Raw genomic sequence first — 21,227 nt, 5'->3', positions numbered from 1 at the left:
TATGACAGAAAAAATGAATACTATAATTACATTCATGAAAAAATGAATACTATAATTACATTCATGTTTTACTTTACCATAATCTGTCTTTCTTTACAGAATATGACTCATCATTGAAGCGACCAATTAGTTCTCGATACAGCTCCGGCTTATTCAGCAAGATTTTTAGCCCTAGTGATGGGAAAACATTCAATGTAAGTCATTTTCAAGATCTAGCTGCTGAATTGTAATCAATTTGGTGCATGCTTTAAAGGTCAAATTACGTTTCCAAAATGACTTTAAATCTTAAAAGTTCAACTGTGAAATGAGTTTGATAATTATGTATGGTTTCAAATGTTATTAGCTTGTATAAACAGTTAATATTATACTTGTCATTACTTTCTGGACAATTCTTATGAGATACATTTTTCCAAATACCTTGTGGTAGTTGACTATATCACAACATCACGTGGAAAAACATGGAAATGAACCTTCTCATCTGTTAACATAGATTTTCACAGGATTTGATCAGTGTTTTTACTTCATCTTAAGCCATAAATGTAGATGTTCTGAAATTACATTTGTGACACAGTAACCATTTATTACAAAGTAACATGTTTTTACTAACTTTTTAATTTAGATTTTAATTTAGTTCTTAACAGTATAAAAATTATTCTGTTATGTACCTTATAACCAAAGAAATGTTCTTTAAAGGCTCACTACCTTCATCAAACAAAATTTAAAGTTTCTTAAAAACAATAACATAATAAAATCATTGATGGCCTAAGATGAGGTAACAACACCAAACAAATACAAAATCCCTGGCATTATTTATGTAAATGTGAAAACATATTTCGCTGTTTCTTGTCTAACACACATATAATGCAATTTGGACAATATGGCAGAAGTATATATGATATCATGCGTTATGAAAATTAATATTTTATTTAGGTTTATTTAATTGTTAAGATGGTGATGATAATTGCAGTGATAACTGTCTGTTGATATTTTTTATCAAATTATCAATCTTGTTTTAAATTCCAATTTTGAAAATTATAAGTATAAACATGTACTGTAGTTTTGGAAATAGGTTGTGGGCCTTTAATGTATATTTTGGTAAATGCCAGGTCTCAGACTCACAGTCCAGTGTTTTATATTTCGAAGTCAGGTTTGCCTTACTAATTAATGCATGACATAAAATAGGTCATTTAGAATAACAGCAAGAACAATTTTGAGCAAAAATTTGAAATACCGGTATAACAATTATGAGAACGAATAAAAATTCTGGTCATGTTTATTTCGAAAAGATAAGTTACAAAAAAATGTGTCTTGAATCAATTTGATTTACATGTAGTTATTGTCTTTTACATTAAAGAATAACCTTGCATATGTACATGAATAGCACATGTGTATATAAAGTTATACATCTTATAACAGGTGACATGTAGTCGTCAGATGTTGAAACAGTTGGAAGGGAGACTACTCCAGGCTATAGCTCTCTACAAAAGGAGGCTGGAATGGCTGACGACAGAGAGCAGACGGTTGTTTGGAGTGATTGAAGAAAAAGCAGTGACCATTGTGCTGGACATCAGGAATATGTCTCCACAGCAGTTTGACCAGTACAAAATAGCACTAGAAAGGGTCATTTTTGAACAACTTACACAAGTGGCTAAATTTAACCTCATCAGGTAAGATTGCCAGCTATAGAGACAATTCTGAACGCGCTACATTGAATATATGTCTGTATCCCATTGCGTTCATACCACCTTTAACGCAATCAAAATACTGTTCAATCTCTATATATCTACACATTATTTTTATCATCAGGATAGAAAAACTAACTGTGACTGTACATGTATATAGAAAGTTTAATTCTTTCAGAAAATTATATGCATGGTTATCAAATGTTAATTAAGTTACAAAAAACAAATTTGATCAGATATGTATTCAACACACAAAAAATAAGGATATAAGGTAAGGACACTGATTTAGGTTTTATTCTGTCTTTGCATATTACAGAGTTACCTCCCTTATGAGTAGGTATTCATTGTGATGTCATCATTTCATGAGCAAAACACACACTTTTTTGTCTGAAAAGCATGATGTTACGCAAGGCCAGATATAACTTTGTAATATTCTAATGCAGAATATGAATACATGTAGGCTCCACAGTATACAAAATAAATGTATGAATTGAAATCAATTTTAAAATGATTTCTCAGATTTATTTGCTATTTAAGAAAAAAGGCCAACAAAACACGTACAACAACCATGTTAGTTGTGGTCAAATAACTCAGTGGTGATCTTTCAGGGCTGTGGACGATCTGGTTAGCTATCAGGAAGAGTGCGTACCCGTGACCTTTGACACCATCCAGGGCGCTGTTGATTGGGTGTGGTCAATAGACCGTCTCCAGTCCGTGTCACGGTCTGCTGCTTGTGAGGCTGTTCTTAAGGCAATGGAGGACAAAAATGTAATTCTGTTTTATTTGTATCTGTCACATTTGTAAATTAAGTAAAAGTCATTAACTGCGAAAATAATTTCATGATGTAGATTTTTACATTTTTGAACCACATTGATACTTTTCTGTTACCTATTTATTGAGTAAGTTAAAACCAAATCCAAATGTTGAATGAAAAAAAAGTCAGTGACATTTTTAAGAGTTTTAATTGTATATGTATCTCATTTTTCAGAATGAAGCTGTTTACCTCTTTACAGAAGGAACTTCTATTGACACCTGTAAAGAAATCATGAAAGAAAAGGTGAGTTAGTTAATTTTGCAATGAAATTACTGTATATACGTTACCTAACAAAATACCAGGTAGCTCTTTTGACCAGTTCCAAACAATAAATGCCATGACTATTGTTTTCCAGGTGATGGCGTTGAAGCGTAAGATCCCAGTTCACTGTGTGTCTTATAACTGTGGAAGTTCAGATACCGTGCGATTTCTCCGAGACTTTGCTGCATGTACAGGTGGCAAGTAGGTATCTTCAGTATCTGTTTAATAGTAAATAACTTTTCTTTGTTATCATACTAAATACAACATTCTGATTAGCCAATTTTTTTTCTTCATACTTGTATGGAAAAAAACTGAGGTTGGCAGGAAAACCAGATTTTATTATCACTATGTCACAATAGAGTCATCAACATTGTGTGTTGAAATTAAAAGAATTGTACATTTAAAAACTATTTTATCAAGTAGTCAAGGACTTGCTCAGTTCGCAAACAAAATTTTGTTCATACCCCAAATGAATCTAGAAAATTGTGACACCAATGCTTAATTAAAACCATTTAGTATAATATGTCATCCTATACCATATTTTGCAATATATTATCATTTTATTCACAAAATAATGATCATGACCTGAATGGGTTTTTTTTTTCATTGATGGGCAGTGGAGTTATCTGATGAAAATGTAATGATGAATACAACAATACATGTTATTACCATTTTTACATTGATGTATATGCCATTTGACCAGATTCCATGCCTATGCTGTGATCATGGAGATGGACTCCTATGAGGGAGAGCCATTAAACCCTCGTACCAATAAGGCCAACATCCTTCTGAAGAAGAAGACTTACGGTGGCATACCCCCAGGATCGGGTATGAGGGAAGATGTCATCCTTCTGTTCGAGGAACTGGAAGATGCCAAGAACAATCTCTCCCAAATCCAGGCCCTGATGGAGGAGGTCCCTGAACCTAAAATACAAATAGGTATGTCCTAATTAATTCTACCTAGGTGTGGCATAATTAATGCTACCTAGGTATGTCCTAATTAATTCTACCTAGGTATGTCCTAATTAATTCTACCTAGGTGTGGCATACTTAATTCTACATAGGTATGTCCTAATAAATTCTACATAGGTATGGCCTAATTAATTCTACATAGGTATGTCCTAATTAATTCTACATAGGTATGTCCTAATTAATTCTACCTAGGTGTGGCCTAATTAATTCTACATAGGCATGTCCTAATTAATTCTACATAGGCATGTCCTAATTAATTCTACATAGGTATGTCCTAATTAATTCTACCTAGGTGTGGCCTAATTAATTCTACATAGGCATGTCCTAATTAATTCTACCTAGGTATGTCCTAATAAATTCTACACAGGTATGTCCTAATTAATTCTACCTACGTATGTCCTAATTAATTCTACCTAGGTATGTCCTAATTAATTCTACATAGGTATGTCCTAATTAATTCTACCTACGTATGTCCTAATTGATTCTACCTAGGTATGTCCTAATTAATTCTACCCAGGTATGTCCTAATTAATTCTTCCTAGGTTTGGCCTAATTAATTCTACCTAGGTATGGCCTAATTAATTCTACCTAGGTATGGTCGTATTGATTCTACATTGGTATGTCCTAATTAATTCTACATAGGTATGTCCTAATTAATTCTACATAGGTATGTCCTAATTAATTCTACCTAGGTATGTCCTAATTAATTCTACATAGGTATGTCCTAATTAATTCTACCTAGGTATGTCCTAATAAATTCTACATAGGTATGTCCTAATTAATTCTACATAGGTATGTCCTAATTAATTCTACATAGGTATGTCCTAATTAATTCTACATAGGTATGTCCTAATAAATTCTTCATAGGTATGTCCTAATTAATTCTACATAGGTATGTCCTAATTAATTCTACATAGGTATGTCCTAATTAATTCTAATTCTACATAGGTATGTCCTAATTAATTCTACATAGGTATGTCCTAATTGATTCTACATAGGTATGTCCTAATTAATTCTACCTAGGTATGTCCTAATAAATTCTACATAGGTATGTCCTAATTGATTCTACATAGGTATGTCCTAATTAATTCTACCTAGGTATGTCCTAATAAATTCTACATAGGTATGGCCTAATTGATTCTACATAGGTATGTCCTAATTAATTCTACCTAGGTATGTCCTAATAAATTCTACATAGGTATGTCCTAATTAATTCTACCTAGGTATGTCCTAATAAATTCTACTAGTATGTCCTAATAATTCTACTAGGTATGTCCTAATTAATTCTACATAGGTATGTCCTAATTAATTCTACATAGGTATGTCCTAATTAATTCTACATAGGTATGTCCTAATTAATTCTACATAGGTATGTCCTAATTAATTCTACATAGGTATGTCCTAATTAATTCTACCTAGGTATGTCCTAATTAATTCTACCTAGGTATGTCCTAATTAATTCTACCTAGGTATGTCCTAATTAATTCTACCTAGGTATGTCCTAATTGATCCTACCTATTAATTCTACATAGGTATGTCCTAATAAATTCTACATAGGTATGTCCTAATTAATTCTACATAGGTATGTCCTAATTAATTCTACATAGGTATGTCCTAATTAATTCTACATAGGTATGTCCTAATTAATTCTACATAGGTATGTCCTAATTAATTCTACATAGGTATGTCCTAATTAATTCTACCTAGGTATGTCCTAATTAATTCTACCTAGGTATGTCCTAATTAATTCTACCTAGGTATGTCCTAATTAATTCTACATAGGTATGTCCTAATTAATTCTACCTAGGTATGTCCTAATAAATTCTACCTAGGTATGTCCTAATTAATTCTACATAGGTATGTCCTAATTAATTCTACATAGGTATGTCCTAATTAATTCTACATAGGTATGTCCTAATTAATTCTACATAGGTATGTCCTAATTAATTCTACATAGGTATGTCCTAATTAATTCTACCTAGGTATGTCCTAATTAATTCTACCTAGGTATGTCCTAATTAATTCTACCTAGGTATGTCCTAATTAATTCTACCTAGGTATGTCCTAATTAATTCTACCTAGGTATGGCCTAATTAATTCTACCTAGGTATGTCCTAATTAATTCTACCTAGGTATGTCCTAATAAATTCTACATAGGTATGTCCTAATTAATTCTACATAGGTATGTCCTAATTAATTCTACATAGGTATGTCCTAATTAATTCTACATAGGTATGTCCTAATTAATTCTACATAGGTATGTCCTAATTAATTCTACATAGGTATGTCCTAATTAATTCTACTAGGTATGTCCTAATTAATTCTACATAGGTATGTCCTAATTAATTCTACATAGGTATGTCCTAATTAATTCTACATAGGTATGTCCTAATTAATTATTATTCTACTACTAGGTATGTCCTAATTAATTCTACCTAGGTATGTCCTAATTAATTCTACTAGGTATGTCCTAATTAATTCTACCTAGGTATGTCCTAATTAATTCTACCAGGTATGTCCTAATTAATTCTACTAGGTATGTCCTAATTAATTCTACCTAGGTATGTCCTAATTAATTCTATTCTACATAGGTATGTCCTAATTAATTCTACATGGCTTATTGACAGTGCATTACAATATGTATTAGTGATGTACATGTTCAATGAACAGTTTTTCTTTTTTTTCCAAAAATTTACATATACATTGTACTTGTCAAAACAGTTATGTCATATATAGTAAATAGGCCTTTCGTTTGAGAATACTATGGTTTCTATTGGATGTTGATAGAACTTTGGTCAGATAGCGCGAAAAGAATCAATGTCCTTGTGTATATATCCGAAATGACCATCATCCTAATTTCTGATCAAAGTTATCAAAGGGTATTGTGGTCTGTCCTTGTGTACACACACACACACACACACCTGTAATTGGATATTTAGATATAATCAGTAAGGTATACCCTATTGCAATGAAGTTGAGGTGATGTCAGGAGGTACTTAGAATACTGATTTCTGATTGTAGGTTGGTTTGTCTGTGGACACAGAAATCGACCAACTATAAGTACATGTATGTCCTAATTATGATCTAAAAACTTTCAAAATTATATTTACACAAAGTGCAATTAAATACAAAAAATGTATGTACTTATTTTATCAATTTAATGATATAAAGCATACCTTATATAATTTAGTAAAAAGTATTTTATTTTTTTCTTGGCGACCCTTTAACACTAAGATAAAATGCATTTACACTTGATTTGGATTCAGATTTTATTCCACTCTCAGATATACAAGTATGTAACAGGAGGTCACTATATATACATACATAGACATGCATGTATAAAGTGCACATGGCTTATTGACAGTGCATTACAATATGTATTAGTGATGTACATGTTCAATGAACAGTTTTTCTTTTTTTTCCAAAAATTTACATATACATTGTACTTGTCAAAACAGTTATGTCATATATAGTAAATAGGCCTTTCGTTTGAGAATACTATGGTTTCTATTGGATGTTGATAGAACTTTGGTCAGATAGCGCGAAAAGAATCAATGTCCTTGTGTATATATCCGAAATGACCATCATCCTAATTTCTGATCAAAGTTATCAAAGGGTATTGTGGTCTGTCCTTGTGTACACACACACACACACACACCTGTAATTGGATATTTAGATATAATCAGTAAGGTATAAATAATAAAGGTAATTTGGCTGCTGTCCAGTTAAGGCTAAACCGACACAATTGACTGATTGGTAAAGCCTTGTTAGTTTGATACAAAAATTAAATAGTACGTTATCATCCTCATTTTTATCCATTTTGTTCTAAGTTTTTATATATTTATATTTTCTAATTTTAAGCATTACACACTTAAATGATGCTAAAAAAATGATATTTTTTTACGAATAACTGGTATTAACTAGGGACATTTAACTTAAGTTGTTAGTAGTGCCTTAAAGCTTGTGGCCTCTAATTCTGACTGAATGGATTCTGCACAAACGTAATTGTCCAGTTACGCCCAACTACCTGTAAAAACTCAACAGTATATATACTACTAATTCTTTCAGTGACAATAAAGCACTATAATGACACCTTGATACATAAGTCAGCACTTAGAGATCAAATACCCTTGCCATTGTGTTCTTAGTCATCCCCTAAAACATTGAAACTGATCCGTGGGAGAAAAACAATAGGCATGCCGTTTTCTTTGCAAATTACGACGCTGGATTAATTATTAATGTACAGTACAACATTGTTGTAGTCTTTTGTTTATTACTCACCTTATCATGTTAATTATGTGTTGGGATATTCATATTTCACTCAACGCGTTGTCTGTTGGACTTTTCTGTAGAATCGGTGATAGAGAGGACTCAGTCTACAGATCCGGACGAGCAGTATATGAGCTCTAAAGAATGGCTGAAGAAATTCGGACTGACCGCTAGACGACTTGAGTTGTACGACGTTCTCGCTGGTGTAGCATTCAAACATATGGATGGTGTGGTGAACTTAAAACAGAAACCTGACCACAATACACACACTGATGCTGTAAGTATATATGTACTGAACTAATTTTTTAAAGATTTGTTAAATTTTTTCTATATTTATTTTATTTCAAAATATTTCATAAATGTTTATAATACACTGAATTATACTTTATTCATGAACAGTGAATGACAACTCATATCTTAAATCATCAAACTATATATCCTCCCTAACCTGAGCTACTCTATTAAGAGACCACTTTCTATTAAGAGACTACTTTTCAATTTCCCTTGAGTGATTGCTTAGACAGATTTGACTGTATGTAATACATGTGATACACAACTGATGCTTTTAGTGCTATCAGCTCCACATATATAACAAGTTAGGTAGATCATAATTAATTTACTCATTGCTTATAATTTCATGGATGAATATTTTGTGATCACATTGATACCGTATCTCACAACATCAATAAATTGATCTCAACAAAAATTTAACTTTCATGTAATCTGCCTTCAAGACCATAGTTAGTATAAGAGGTTTCCTATTTCAGCTTCATCAAGTATAAAAACACCTGATGAAATCAGTATTGTGTACTGGACATTTAACTGATCTGGTATCACAATGAGGTATATTGTATACTATAGACCATAATAATGAACCACAGTGTTCATTTATCAATGGCCAGAGTTAGCTGAACACACAGTTAATGATACAGAATATTGGGTAGGCTTTAACATACAAGGAATGCTATAACATGTACGTTATGTTGTACATGAAAATAGTTTGATTTTCTCCTCTATAGGTAAGTAAGCCTAAGTTGATGAATGCTAAGTACTGTGACCGATTTCCTGTGGTACGGTGGAAAGACGGAGGAGTAGTACACGTACAAGTTACACCGGAGATCCACCGCAGCTACGAACAAAAGATGAATGTGGCAATACAGGCTTTCCATCAGCGGTAGGTGTCATAAAAGTTATTGTTAGCAAATATTACAGCTTTTTACAGTGTTTTTCTTAATTGCAAATAGGCCAATTTGCTGGCCTAATCTTCTGTGTCCAAAGGTTATAATTACAATTACTCTCTTCAAATACAAGTTATGCATAACTGTCACAGACCTTTCATACAAATTATTATTGGGGTCTGTGTCAGGTGTTCAGAGATTTTGATACATATAACTCATGCTTTCATAATCATAATTCATAATTTTTGTGTACAATCCATCATCAATAAACCTTATGTTATATGTCTTTTGATACAAACCTTTTATTGGGGTCTTAATGTCTGGTTTTCAGTGATTTTGATACATAAAATACATGATCAGGGCCTTATGTTATGTGTACAATCCATGATTAGGGCCTTATTTTCTGTGTACAATCCATGACCAGGGCCTTGTGTTGTGTGTACAATTCATGATCAGGGCCTTATGTTGTGTGTACTATTCATGATCAGGGCCTTATGCTGTGTGTACAATTCATGATCAGGGTCCAGTTTCATGAACATTCCTAAAATTAAAGGAATCCCTTAACTTAAAATTCTTATAAGAAAAGCATTACAGATTTTAAGGAAGGCTCCCTAAGACTTTTTCCTTAACTTTTATTATGCTTTTCTATGACGAAATCTAAGTTAATAAATTCCTCAAAGTTTAGAAATGTTCATGAAACTGGTCCCAGGGCCTTGTTGTCTGTATAGAATCTATGATCAGGGCCTTATGTTATGTGTACAATCCATGATCAGGGCCTTGTTTTCCTTGTACAATCCATCACCAGTTCTTATTTTATGTGTACAATCCATGATCAGGGCCTTGTTTTCTGTGTACAATCCATCACCAGTTCTTATGTTATGTGTTCAATCCATGATCAGGGCCTTGTTTTCTATGTACAGTCCATCACCAATTCTTATGTTATGTGTTCAATCCATGATCAGGGCCCTGTTTTCTGTGTACAATCCATCACCAGTTCTTATTTTATATGTTCAATCCATGATCAGGGCCTTGTTTTCTGTGTACAATCCATCACCAGTTCTTATGTTATGTGTTCAATCCATGATCAGGGCCTTGTTTTCTATGTACAGTCCATCACCAGTTTCTTATGTTATGTGTTCAATCCATGATCAGGGCCCTGTTTTCTGTGTACAATCCATCACCAGTTCCTTATATTATGTGTATAATCCATGATCGGGGCCTTGTTTTCTGTGTACAATCCATCACCAGTTCCTTATGTTATGTGTACAATCAATGATCAGGGCCTTGTTTTCTATGTACAATCCATCACCAGTTTCTTATGTTATGTGTTCAATCCATGGTCAGGGCCTTGTTTGCTATGTACAATCCATCACCAGTTTCTTATGTTATGTGTACAATCCATGATCAGGGCCTTGTTTTCTATGTACAATCCATCACCAGTTTCTTATGTTATGTGTATAATCAATTATCAGGACCTTATTTCCTGTTACAGTGTGGACTGGCTGAACCAGGGAAGTCGTGCCTTGTTTGGAACAGTGATTGAGGATCAGATTTATATCCTCATTGACACCTCATCCTCAATGTCTCCTAGTATACAGTTCGTCAAGGATAAGCTTTTCATCCTAATGCAGGTAAGTCCTTACACTTCTGTACAGTGGCTGTAATTTAACATTAATATAAATAATCTCTCTGAAGTAACCCATTGTGCAGCTTTACAGTGTTACCGCAGCCGCGTACCAAATATATGTACAAAGTACAGACTAATCTGACTGTTTTCAAAAGCAAAAAAGTTTAGAATGATTTCAACACGATCAAGGTCAAGGTCGTTGGGCTCATTGTAAACATCAAGGTCAAGGTCGTTGGGCTCATTGTAAACATCAACCCAACTCCGGATCCCCATTCATGTACTCTAGGGTTACATTGAGAGTGGCAAGCTATACATGTACAAGGATTTTCAACTTGTAATTATTTGGTGATTGTATAAAGATTTTGTAGTAAACAAATTACAAATAAATCACTTTTTATATTACAGGAACAACTACGACACAAGATGAAGTTTAATCTTGTAGCCTTCAACTCTAAGGCCATATCGTGGCAGAATCGTTTGGTGGAGGTGAACGAACAGAGTCTGAAGGGAGCCTGGAAGTGGATACAAGGACTAAGCTGTTGGGGCTCCACCAATACATACGCAGCCCTACAGTTCGCTATATCTGACCCGGGTACTCAGGCCATATATCTGCTGACTGATGGAAGACCTGACCAGGTAACCACTACATATACACATATATATATTTATCATAATGATAATTTTTATGGCACCTAATAATCCACAATTATAACTAGTAAGAGCTCTTGGTAAGCTTGGAAACCTTACGCACAACTGTAAAATTTTGTGTACTAGTTTAATTTCTGTATGAACAAACACAGGTTTTGCTGTCGAAATAAGATCGACTGTTACAAGTACCGTTGATATTAACTTTATAACTTTATATTACAGCCTCCTCGGGCCATCATCGCACAGGTACAGATGCAGCACTGCGTGCCCGTACACACCATATCCTTCAACTGTAACGACACCGAGGCTAACCAGTTCATGTGTGATCTGGCCCGGAACACAGGCGGCCGGTACCATTACTTTTCTGAGAAAGGAAAGCTTGACCAGGACCAGCCTGAATCGTGGGAGGTCAGTGTACGCAGAATATTAAGCTCTTCATTGAGTTTACAACCATTTTCTCAGCTTTACTGAAAGAATTTTACTAAAGAATTTTCAGAAAATATAGTTCCTGTATTCGAAGACTGATTAAATCAAAGTATTTAGCTATATGTTTATTTTCAATTTATATTAATTTGAATACTCAGAGAGGTGTTGGCATGCATAGTTCTGTTAACTTTAAGTAAACGAGATCTGATATTATGTATATCTGTATTGAATAACTGAATGTTATTCCGTAATAATGCAAATCTTAAAGTTTAAGATACAATTCTGACATGATTCTATGCCTATAGAGTGAAGATATCTGGTCTGGATACTTTTTTACAACACTTTGAACTAAATTACCCAATTTTACGTCACGGAGGAGTGCCTTACCTTTCTCTATATATTAGTCTATAGTGGGTTTTTGACTTATCAGCGTGCTAAATACCTATGGTTTAAGAGACAATTCTGACATGATTCTATGCCTATAGAGTGAAGATATCCGCCTACTGAAGGAGGAGGCTAGTCGTGGACGGGAGAGCCTGAACAAGGTGGAGGAACTAAGGGATGAGTGTTCTAACCTGTCATGGAAAAAGGAAGTTGAGTCACTCAAACGATGTTCTAGGTAAAGTTGTCTTCATATACGGAGTAGAGAAAAGAAACTCTTTTCTTTTTTGTGCTTTTTTACATGGATACAGAAATTAGAAAATTTAGTTTGAATATGACAATTTTAGTGTTAGTAAATTATATTTGCATTACTTAAGGCCCGGTTCCACTGAAGAGCGGATTAATTACGGATGAATTCAGTTTACAAATTTTGGCCGTTCGTTGTCATCTGCAACAAAATTACGAATATGTTAATAACATTCTGCGAATTTATTATGAACAAATGCGGATATTTCACGAATAAAAACGAATACGATAACGGATGCTCTCCCGTGAGGGGTACAATTGGTAAGATTATCCAACAATGCGGATACGTAACAAACAATTACGAATATATGACGCATATATAGAGGAAACAGATCGGAAGTCTTGCGATTGTTACGGAAATATTACAAATCTATTAATAATGCATCGCGCAGATGTAGCGGAAAGAACGGTTGTATTGCGCATGTTGCGCATCTGAATTACAGTAGGAAAAGAAGCGCTCGGGCCTTTCAATATCGCTTTTCACAACAACACGACTGCAGCAAAGATGAGCATGCTGCAACTTTTATCCTACATCATCCAGATACAAAGAAGGTCCAGTCTGCTTCAAATTCAAATCAAAACAAAAAAACTTTTTCTTTTCTGTCTTTGAATTAATTTCATGACTTGAACAATTTGATTGATATGTTGTTGGATTGCCGAGGACCCATTATTACACCTGTACTTCTCGAAATAATAACTTCTCTGGAAATAATAGATAGATATGTCCATTTTTGCTCTATTTATGCAGTAGTTTTTGTTTACGTAACTTTGTTTGTTTGTTTGATTTATTTACGTCCTATTAACAGCCATGGTCATGTAAGGACGGCCTCCCATGTATGCGGTGTGTTGCGTGTATGTTGTGCGAGGTGAGTGTTCTGGGAGACTGCGGTATGTTCGTGTTGTGTCTTCTTGTATAGTGGAACTGTTGCCCTTTTTATAGTGCTATATCACTGAAGCATGCCGCCGAAGACACCAAGCAGCACACTCCACCCGGTCACATTATACTGACAACGGGCGAACCAGTCGTCCCACTCCCTGTATGCTGAACGCTAAGCAGGAGCAGAAACTACCACTTTTATAGACTTTGGTGTGTCTCGGCCAGGGGACAGAACCCAGAGCCTTCCTCACAGGGGCGAACGCTCAACTCAAGGCCAAAAGTGAGGCGGTGCCAAGGAAGGCATTTAGGAAAGATAAAGTCAGTTAGGAAGAAGAGAAAAGATAAGATCCTAAATTTAGTCGCCTTTTACGATCATGCAATAGGGGCAGCAGGTACAATTCTAACGCCCTACCTGCAGGGCTAGTTTACGTAACACGTTTGTTATACATTCGCAAATTATTCTCAAATCAAATGTAAAACAGACGCAATATAAACGCTGAACTCAATATGCATTCGCTACAAATTATTTTGATTCGTGATGTCAACGTGATAGGTACGCTATTTATTCGTTTTACATACTGTCCTAGTTCGTTATAAAACCGCAAAACCCTGTCAGTTGCGTATACCAACGAATAACAGCGGATATACAACGCATATAATAAGCATGTATTGAGTATATATTGCGAGCGAATAGCGTATCTAATGCTAATGATTTCCGCAATCAAAATTTTGTGCAGTTCAAGAATCCTGGGAAGTTAAAACACGCCTTTGCGGATAATTACGGACGTGTGCGGATTTTTTGGCGACAGATACAAGTACGATTTACGAATATTGCGTATGTTCAGCGAATATCAGCCACTTTTGTGCGCAATGCATTCGCAAATCTTCCTAAACGCCAGTGGGACCGGACCTTTAAGCATTGAATAATTTTATTAAATGTCATATTACAATTATTTAGATTTCAGCTGGACTAAATTTCAGTTTCAAAGAATTTTTCTCATCATGTATGTATTCTCTTTACTAGGAGCCATCCTAAATCACTAACTGACCGTACATCAGCTGTCCCACCTCTGAACACCAGTGATCTGTATCGGTCGTCCACTCCCCCACCCCCAAGGCCACTGAGCGCTTCCCTGGATTCCCCACTGATGTCTCCTGCCCCACCCAAGCAGTCCAGGGTCTCGTCATCCCGCAGATCCCTTGGGTCATCTCTCGACTTTCAACGTCCTAAGTCAGCGGTCCCTACAAGTGGATCAAAAACGGAACGTAATCCTCTTTCAGCAAGTGAGTATGTCGCCATGGTAACCATGAAATCATGAAAATTTTACATTTCATATTTCAAGGTCATCTTAAAGGTCAAATGATAATCAGCTATATCACCAAACTGTGTGAACATTTATGTGAAGTTTATGATCAATATGATTTACATAAAATATCATACCCATATCATCATTGAATGTAGGGAAAGTAAAACATTTTCTTGTGATCAGGTTGGGACCAGGGTAAGGCTACAAGTTATTACAGTTTAAGGGATGGCTTCTAGCGGTCTCCATATATAACATAATTCCAATTACTTACTTTTAAAGGATAATCATTAATTATACAGTGGAATTTCATTTTAAGAGGTTATAGATTCTAAAAGGAAAACTAAAAAAATGAACAAAATAAGATTGACACTGCATGATCATACAACGATTTGAATTATAATTTTCTCCGAACCCTAAGTGTATGTTATAATGTATGGACTGAGACAAAGTCACGGGAAAAATTCTTCATTTTTTTATTATGTATATCCTTTGTCTTCTTTAAATTGTTAATTCTATATCATATGAACATTTACTATTTGAACATTCGTATTCTATAGACATACCTTTGTAAGGATCATCTGGTACCTGGAACATACTGATAATATGACTTCTTTTGCCCATGAAGTTTACTGTAACTACATATAATAGAAAATATCTAATATTCATCAATACACTATACGCTTCTGGGAAGGCAGGGTTTTTTTTATACATTTTTATCAAACTTCAGATTAATGGAACTCCACTGTAAAATATAACATGGCCACAGCCCACATAACGTTAGGTTACATTTCCTCCCAATTTTATATCTGATAATCGTAATTATGTATAACCTGTAATTTTCTTATCTTAATTGATAGTACTGACAGCTTCTTTATGTTTGTCTCACCTGGTTCATTAAGTCATTACAACTATGCATTGGTGAAACGGTTAAACTACAGTGGACCCCTGATAAGCCAGACGCCGATAGTCCGACAAACTCGCAGTTGGGATGAAAATGTCAGGGAACGGATTATTGTAACATTACAAATTGACTAAGAACACATAATTAGGAAGTCTGGAAAATCTATTGTTATATGGATGGTTTAGGCTAGGAACAAAGTTTTCTGGGATTATTGAGGGGTCACTGTATCACACATCATCAACATGATATAAAATCTCAAGTGAAAGGAATCGGTATGGATAGCTAATTTAGCCGATAATTTTCCATCAAAAATTAAATAGATATATATATCAAACATAGATTCTACTTCTACAACATTTTGTACATTGCCAATTTCATTTATTTTGACATTTTATGACTCATGTGAAAAGTGTTTATTTGCATATTAAACTTGTTATATCTGAGGTAACATAGGTGGCTATTAACACGGGTCAGAGATTTTCGCGATTTCATTTAAAAAACGAGAAAATCAGATTTTTATAATTTGGAATTTTTGCTATTTGGATTTCGGGCTATAGATAATTAAACCATTTCTCAACATTTCGCGAATCAAATTTTCTCATAGCAATGACCTGGAAAATCGCGAAAATATGATCCCCGCGAAAATTAACTGCTAATTAGTAAACCACTGTCAAGAATCTGTTGAAATAAACAGTCAAAATTTTAGTAAAGGTTTTGAAATGAATTAGGTGAGACAATACTTTCAGAAACAGCACACTTCTTCACATTATTTTACTTGTGCAATTTATTGAACAGAATCCAAGTGTAGTGGGAAAATTCGGTCTGGTCATTCAACAACAGGTGATTTGACACTGTATAGTTTGTAGCTAGTTATAACGTACAGGCAACATCATATACACATTTTATCATGTTGGTGTGTTTGTGCTCATAGGAGAGAAGTTTCAGTTTTGTTTTATTTGTAATTTTGCATGGCTAAAATAGTATTTAACCAATGTCATGTATATTTTTAGTATTTTTGCATGCAACATCTTTGTACATACCTTATACCAAATCATTGTTTAGTTATTTAAACATTACTATATTGTTTGATAAAAATATTCAAAAATGTAAATACAATGTACTGTAAATTTTCTTGATTTTGCGTGTGCTTAATTGTGTACTTTGATATACTTATCTTTCAAAAAGCCCTTGCCTTATTATAGAACTTCACTGGAGTTCTAGAAACAATAATAAGTGTGCCTCTCCAAACCATCAAATATCATCATAGGAATATATTATCATACCGGTATTATTATATGGAATAAAAACTTACAACTGGCATATTTCATTAATATTGTGATTTAATCAATGTTATTTACTGCTATTCAGAATCAAAGTTACCAAGGTAGTTTTATAGTATAACAAAACACCAACTTAGCGACTAGTGATGCTTTTCAAGATTTGTACACGAGTAGATATCACTACACGGGAAAAATGTCACCACATGGGGAAAAATCCTCCACATACATTTACTTGTACATTACACCTAGGCTTCACCTACGTTAAAATCGAATAGATATAGAATATCTAAAAATTGTCACCTTGAGATAGTTAAAACATAACATCATTGGTCATAAAATTTTACACAATTTGTATTCAGAACTGTCTTGCATGTATTTTACGTTAACCATATAGTTATAATTTTGTATTGAATACTAAGTACATCACATGTATTATTTAGCTATTATCATTTATCTCTGCTACGTTTGATATTATAAGATGCAGTTTTTATGTGATGATTACTCTGTTCACTAAGCTAGAATTTATTTTTACATTGACAACTTTCTAGATAATATATACTTTTCATTAAATGTCTTGTGTAATGTGTAAACTTGTTTTGAATCTAAAACTTGATGTACATGTAATGCATACATTGTACGTTTATACAATAGTATTAATAAGTAATTGCCTATGGTATTTTTTTGTCATTTCATCTATGTTCAGCACTTCAGCTAAATATGTAACATAACTACTACCTCTGCCTATAGACGAGGAGATATATTCAAAATTATTTCTTTGAACAGAAAACCATATACCTACATGTCTTGTAAAGAAAGAAATAATATTATATTTGCAATTTATGTACATGTAAGCCAGCCATTTTTAATTATATGATTTAGTAGTTATTTTCCTTATTTATGCATACATTATATTGTCAATAATATTTTTGTTTATTTAGGTCATACAAGAACTAGTCTACTACGCACACTAAACAGCACCGGTAACTTCTCCCCAGAGGAATGGCTACTACCAGAAACCCGTCAGCTTTTCGAGAAACAGGCAGTTCGACAGAAACAGTTAGCTATAGGTAAAGCATTCACCCTCTTCTGTGGTCATTACTGGTGATAATGTAACCTTGACCTCTCGTCTGGAGAAGATCTGACCTTCACCTTGAGAGGATATGCTTGCATGCTTGATCTTCTGAGCTAATCTTACACAGATATTCTATCTTGCAAATATTATCACTGAAATTTCTTCCTTTACTAGTAAACATTCACTAAGGTGAACTCACTTTTGAAATTCTATTCACCTTTTTTTTCGTAAATAGATTTTTCAATTTATGAAAAATTGAATACGTGTATATGAAAATATGACAAGTTCAGATATTATCTAATGGCTGTTGAAATACGATATTGTTTTGAGGAATCTGCATGTTAAATATATATGTTCAACTGTTAACTTTTATTGTTTCTTCTTTGCCTTACATGCTTTTCTTTTTGTTTCTGGCCACTATTTCTGACTTTATGTTCTGAAATACGATTCATTCTATCTACTCTCTATCTTCTTTTTGAAACTAAATCACAAAAATTAACAATCTTTTCTTTGAAATTTCTTTTAAAGACACATAAAACTAATCAAATGTTAAAATAGAATGTTAAAGCTAGAGGTCATCACTGTGTTTGGTTGGACTTAAGTGGTCAGTTGAGATGACTTTGGCCATTTGTTTTCAGTGTTACAGCGCTATGATATGTCCCCTTACATCTTGGAAGAATATGGTAGTATACCGTCATATGTCCTTCTAATAATATAACGCTTGTTTCATAATTTTATGCTAATGATATACTCAGCACAGTATCTTAGTTCTATATACACATGTATTCCGTCATGCGTGCTAATTCTAAAAATATTAGAATCTTTTTTGGTTAGATACTCAAGAATATTATTTTAAAGATAAATTTTACTCTATTCTGATAATTTTGATTTTGGTATACAAGACAACAAAAATATTAAAACACTTTGAAAATATCCATCGCTATAATATAAGAAACTACCATAATAACTGTATCTTTTATAAAAAACATGGTCAGTTTATCTTATAACTATGCTTTTTTTTAATGTTTACATTGTATGTAGATATTGAGACTTAAACATGAAAAAGATATTATATGCTGTGCTGAGTGAACCGTTATATGTGCTACATATCCGAATTGCATGTGATTTTTGAATGACAAACTGAATGAAATGCCTGCTGTGTACATGTGAAATGTAGCCTGCTAATTATGAGTTTTATTCCCCTTATTTGCAATACAAAAGACTTGGTTAGGTCTTTGTGGTCAACCCTCATTAAATCCATATTAAATGAAAATTGTACTGCATTTAGTATTTTCAATTCGTATGTATACATGTTTAATGAATGAAAAACTTCCAGCTTACTTGTGTTTCACAAAAAGTTTGGATTTTTTTAGATCGGGCAAATATAGTCATTGTTTTAGATTTTTTACGGGAAAACTATCATATAAACTAGTACTTTCCATTTGGGAATGATGTTGCAAATCTAACATTATCAATAAATCTTATATAAGGAATGTAATTTTAGAATTGATCAATAACAATAGAAAGCATCCTATTAAGGTCAGGATTCCTGTTTTAGATGTTACAGTATGCAAATGCATGTGATACCATGTTTCATCATAAACATTTCGCTTTTAATTATTTAATAGATCGGTGCCGTGACCAAGATGTACTTCTTACTAACGCGTTTAAACTTTTATGCTATAAACAAATTAAATACAGCTATTTGAATATTGAAATGATGAGACATGAACTGACTGATGATATACACAGGACTTTGCTGACAGTTTGCCAAAATAACGTTTATTCTAACTAATTAATCTGGAATGGGAAATGGAATGTCACTGTTACATTGATCAGACCAAAATAACATTTTTGTGTGATCCGTCTGCATGTACAGAAATATTTTAATTGTATTGATGTTTCCCATAGTTTCATATAGATGTGTTTTTCAAACTCCATACCATATTGTGCTAGATCACAATAATCAGAATAAAGTAGCTACATATTACATGTGTATGCATGATTTGCATTTAATTGTTCATATTATGTACATACATTGGCAACACTTCTGTACTGACTTCAAATGTTCACCCTTTATATCACAATTATAAAAGTTGATTAATGTTTCGTTTCAAAGATGTAATTTTCTTACTGTTTTGTCCACTTCTCAAATCTCTGTTTGATAAAATGCATACATGTATTTCAAAATTCTAAAGTATTGTTAAAAAACGCCTATTGCAAAAAGTTAATATTAGCATGAAATAATCTTTGCCTACCAGATCAGTAGAAACCTGAATTACTGATAGACAGTTGGAAATTCTATATGGTATTAATATGAAGCTTATTTATTTTTTTATAGATGAAAAACGAAAGACAAGTAGCAGGAGAAGCAAGATAAAGAGAGGTCTGAAGTAAGTACAACTGTTAACCATGAACATCATATCTATATAGATCTGAAGTAGAAAATAAATTATATCAGGAATATCAATACCTTTTAACTTACCTTCCGTTTAATTGTCAATGTTGGAACGGATTCTTTATGGAATGATCTATATCCTTTAAGGTTTTGGCACAAGTCGGGGATAAAACTGGAATCAAATTGAATGATTCGTGATTTAAATATACTCATGTGACATCATAGATCCTTGCTTTCGAATAAATCACACTTCCTCTTTATTGGGTTTCAAGTTGAATTTTGAAAACGTTATGACAGTAATACTTTTTATTATGATTATATGTTCAAAATGTGAAAAAGGCACGTTCTGTTCAAAATACAAAAGCTTAAAGTCTTTAAAGCAGATTATCTTTGCATGCAAGTTAAGAATTTCGTATTCATCTTGATATAACCATTTGAAAGTTTTGAAGTACTTGTAATTTGGACATATATATATAGAAATATACGAATACACTTTGTTTAGTTACGCATTTTAAAACATTTTCATTTGACTTTTATTAAATAGACCTCATGCATTGTCCTCAAAGATGTGGCTCACCAAGCACGGTCTTGTGGCCAAAAAGCTTACTATATTGGATGCACTTGCCCCAACCTTCGTTTCTCACAGCGCCAAATACGTCCCGATCCTGGATAAACATGTAGTGGCTAAGGTCTTCGATGGGGTATGTATACATCAATAGGCCTAGTAGAAATCTTTTTACCTGTGTATTTTTTGGAAGTAATGACATCAAGCTCCAAGCTCCATTAATAATGCAATATATATGTATTTCAAGAAGACCAAATGTTGTA

At 33.4% G+C, this 21,227-nt stretch overlaps 1 protein-coding gene across 4 annotated transcripts in view; it reads left to right on the top strand.

Moving 5' to 3' along the window:
• The window catches only part of LOC138327690 (von Willebrand factor A domain-containing protein 3B-like), a 52,590-nt gene that overhangs the window by 5,880 nt on the left and 25,483 nt on the right, over window positions 1–21,227 (top strand). The window contains exons 3-20 of one of the 4 annotated variants that reach the window (XM_069273996.1): window positions 100–194; window positions 1,417–1,667; window positions 2,291–2,450; window positions 2,671–2,739; window positions 2,852–2,958; window positions 3,461–3,696; window positions 8,082–8,275; window positions 9,018–9,172; window positions 10,669–10,807; window positions 11,209–11,439; window positions 11,674–11,859; window positions 12,363–12,496; window positions 14,466–14,725; window positions 16,445–16,489; window positions 17,868–17,996; window positions 18,640–18,684; window positions 20,343–20,394; window positions 20,944–21,100. In XM_069273996.1, the coding sequence (XP_069130097.1) occupies window positions 100–194; window positions 1,417–1,667; window positions 2,291–2,450; window positions 2,671–2,739; window positions 2,852–2,958; window positions 3,461–3,696; window positions 8,082–8,275; window positions 9,018–9,172; window positions 10,669–10,807; window positions 11,209–11,439; window positions 11,674–11,859; window positions 12,363–12,496; window positions 14,466–14,725; window positions 16,445–16,489; window positions 17,868–17,996; window positions 18,640–18,684; window positions 20,343–20,394; window positions 20,944–21,100 (2,645 nt within the window). The remainder of the gene's footprint in view (window positions 1–99; window positions 195–1,416; window positions 1,668–2,290; window positions 2,451–2,670; window positions 2,740–2,851; window positions 2,959–3,460; window positions 3,697–8,081; window positions 8,276–9,017; window positions 9,173–10,668; window positions 10,808–11,208; window positions 11,440–11,673; window positions 11,860–12,362; window positions 12,497–14,465; window positions 14,726–16,444; window positions 16,490–17,867; window positions 17,997–18,639; window positions 18,685–20,342; window positions 20,395–20,943; window positions 21,101–21,227) is intronic. The other 3 variants (XM_069273997.1, XM_069273998.1, XM_069273999.1) reach the window with 3 other exon arrangements.

The sequence above is a fragment of the Argopecten irradians genome, chromosome 7, assembly GCF_041381155.1.
Source record: "Argopecten irradians isolate NY chromosome 7, Ai_NY, whole genome shotgun sequence".
NCBI classification, from domain to species: Eukaryota; Metazoa; Mollusca; class Bivalvia; order Pectinida; family Pectinidae; genus Argopecten; species Argopecten irradians.
Note: the sequence above shows the minus strand (reverse complement) of the source record. Positions and strands in the feature narration are given on the sequence as shown.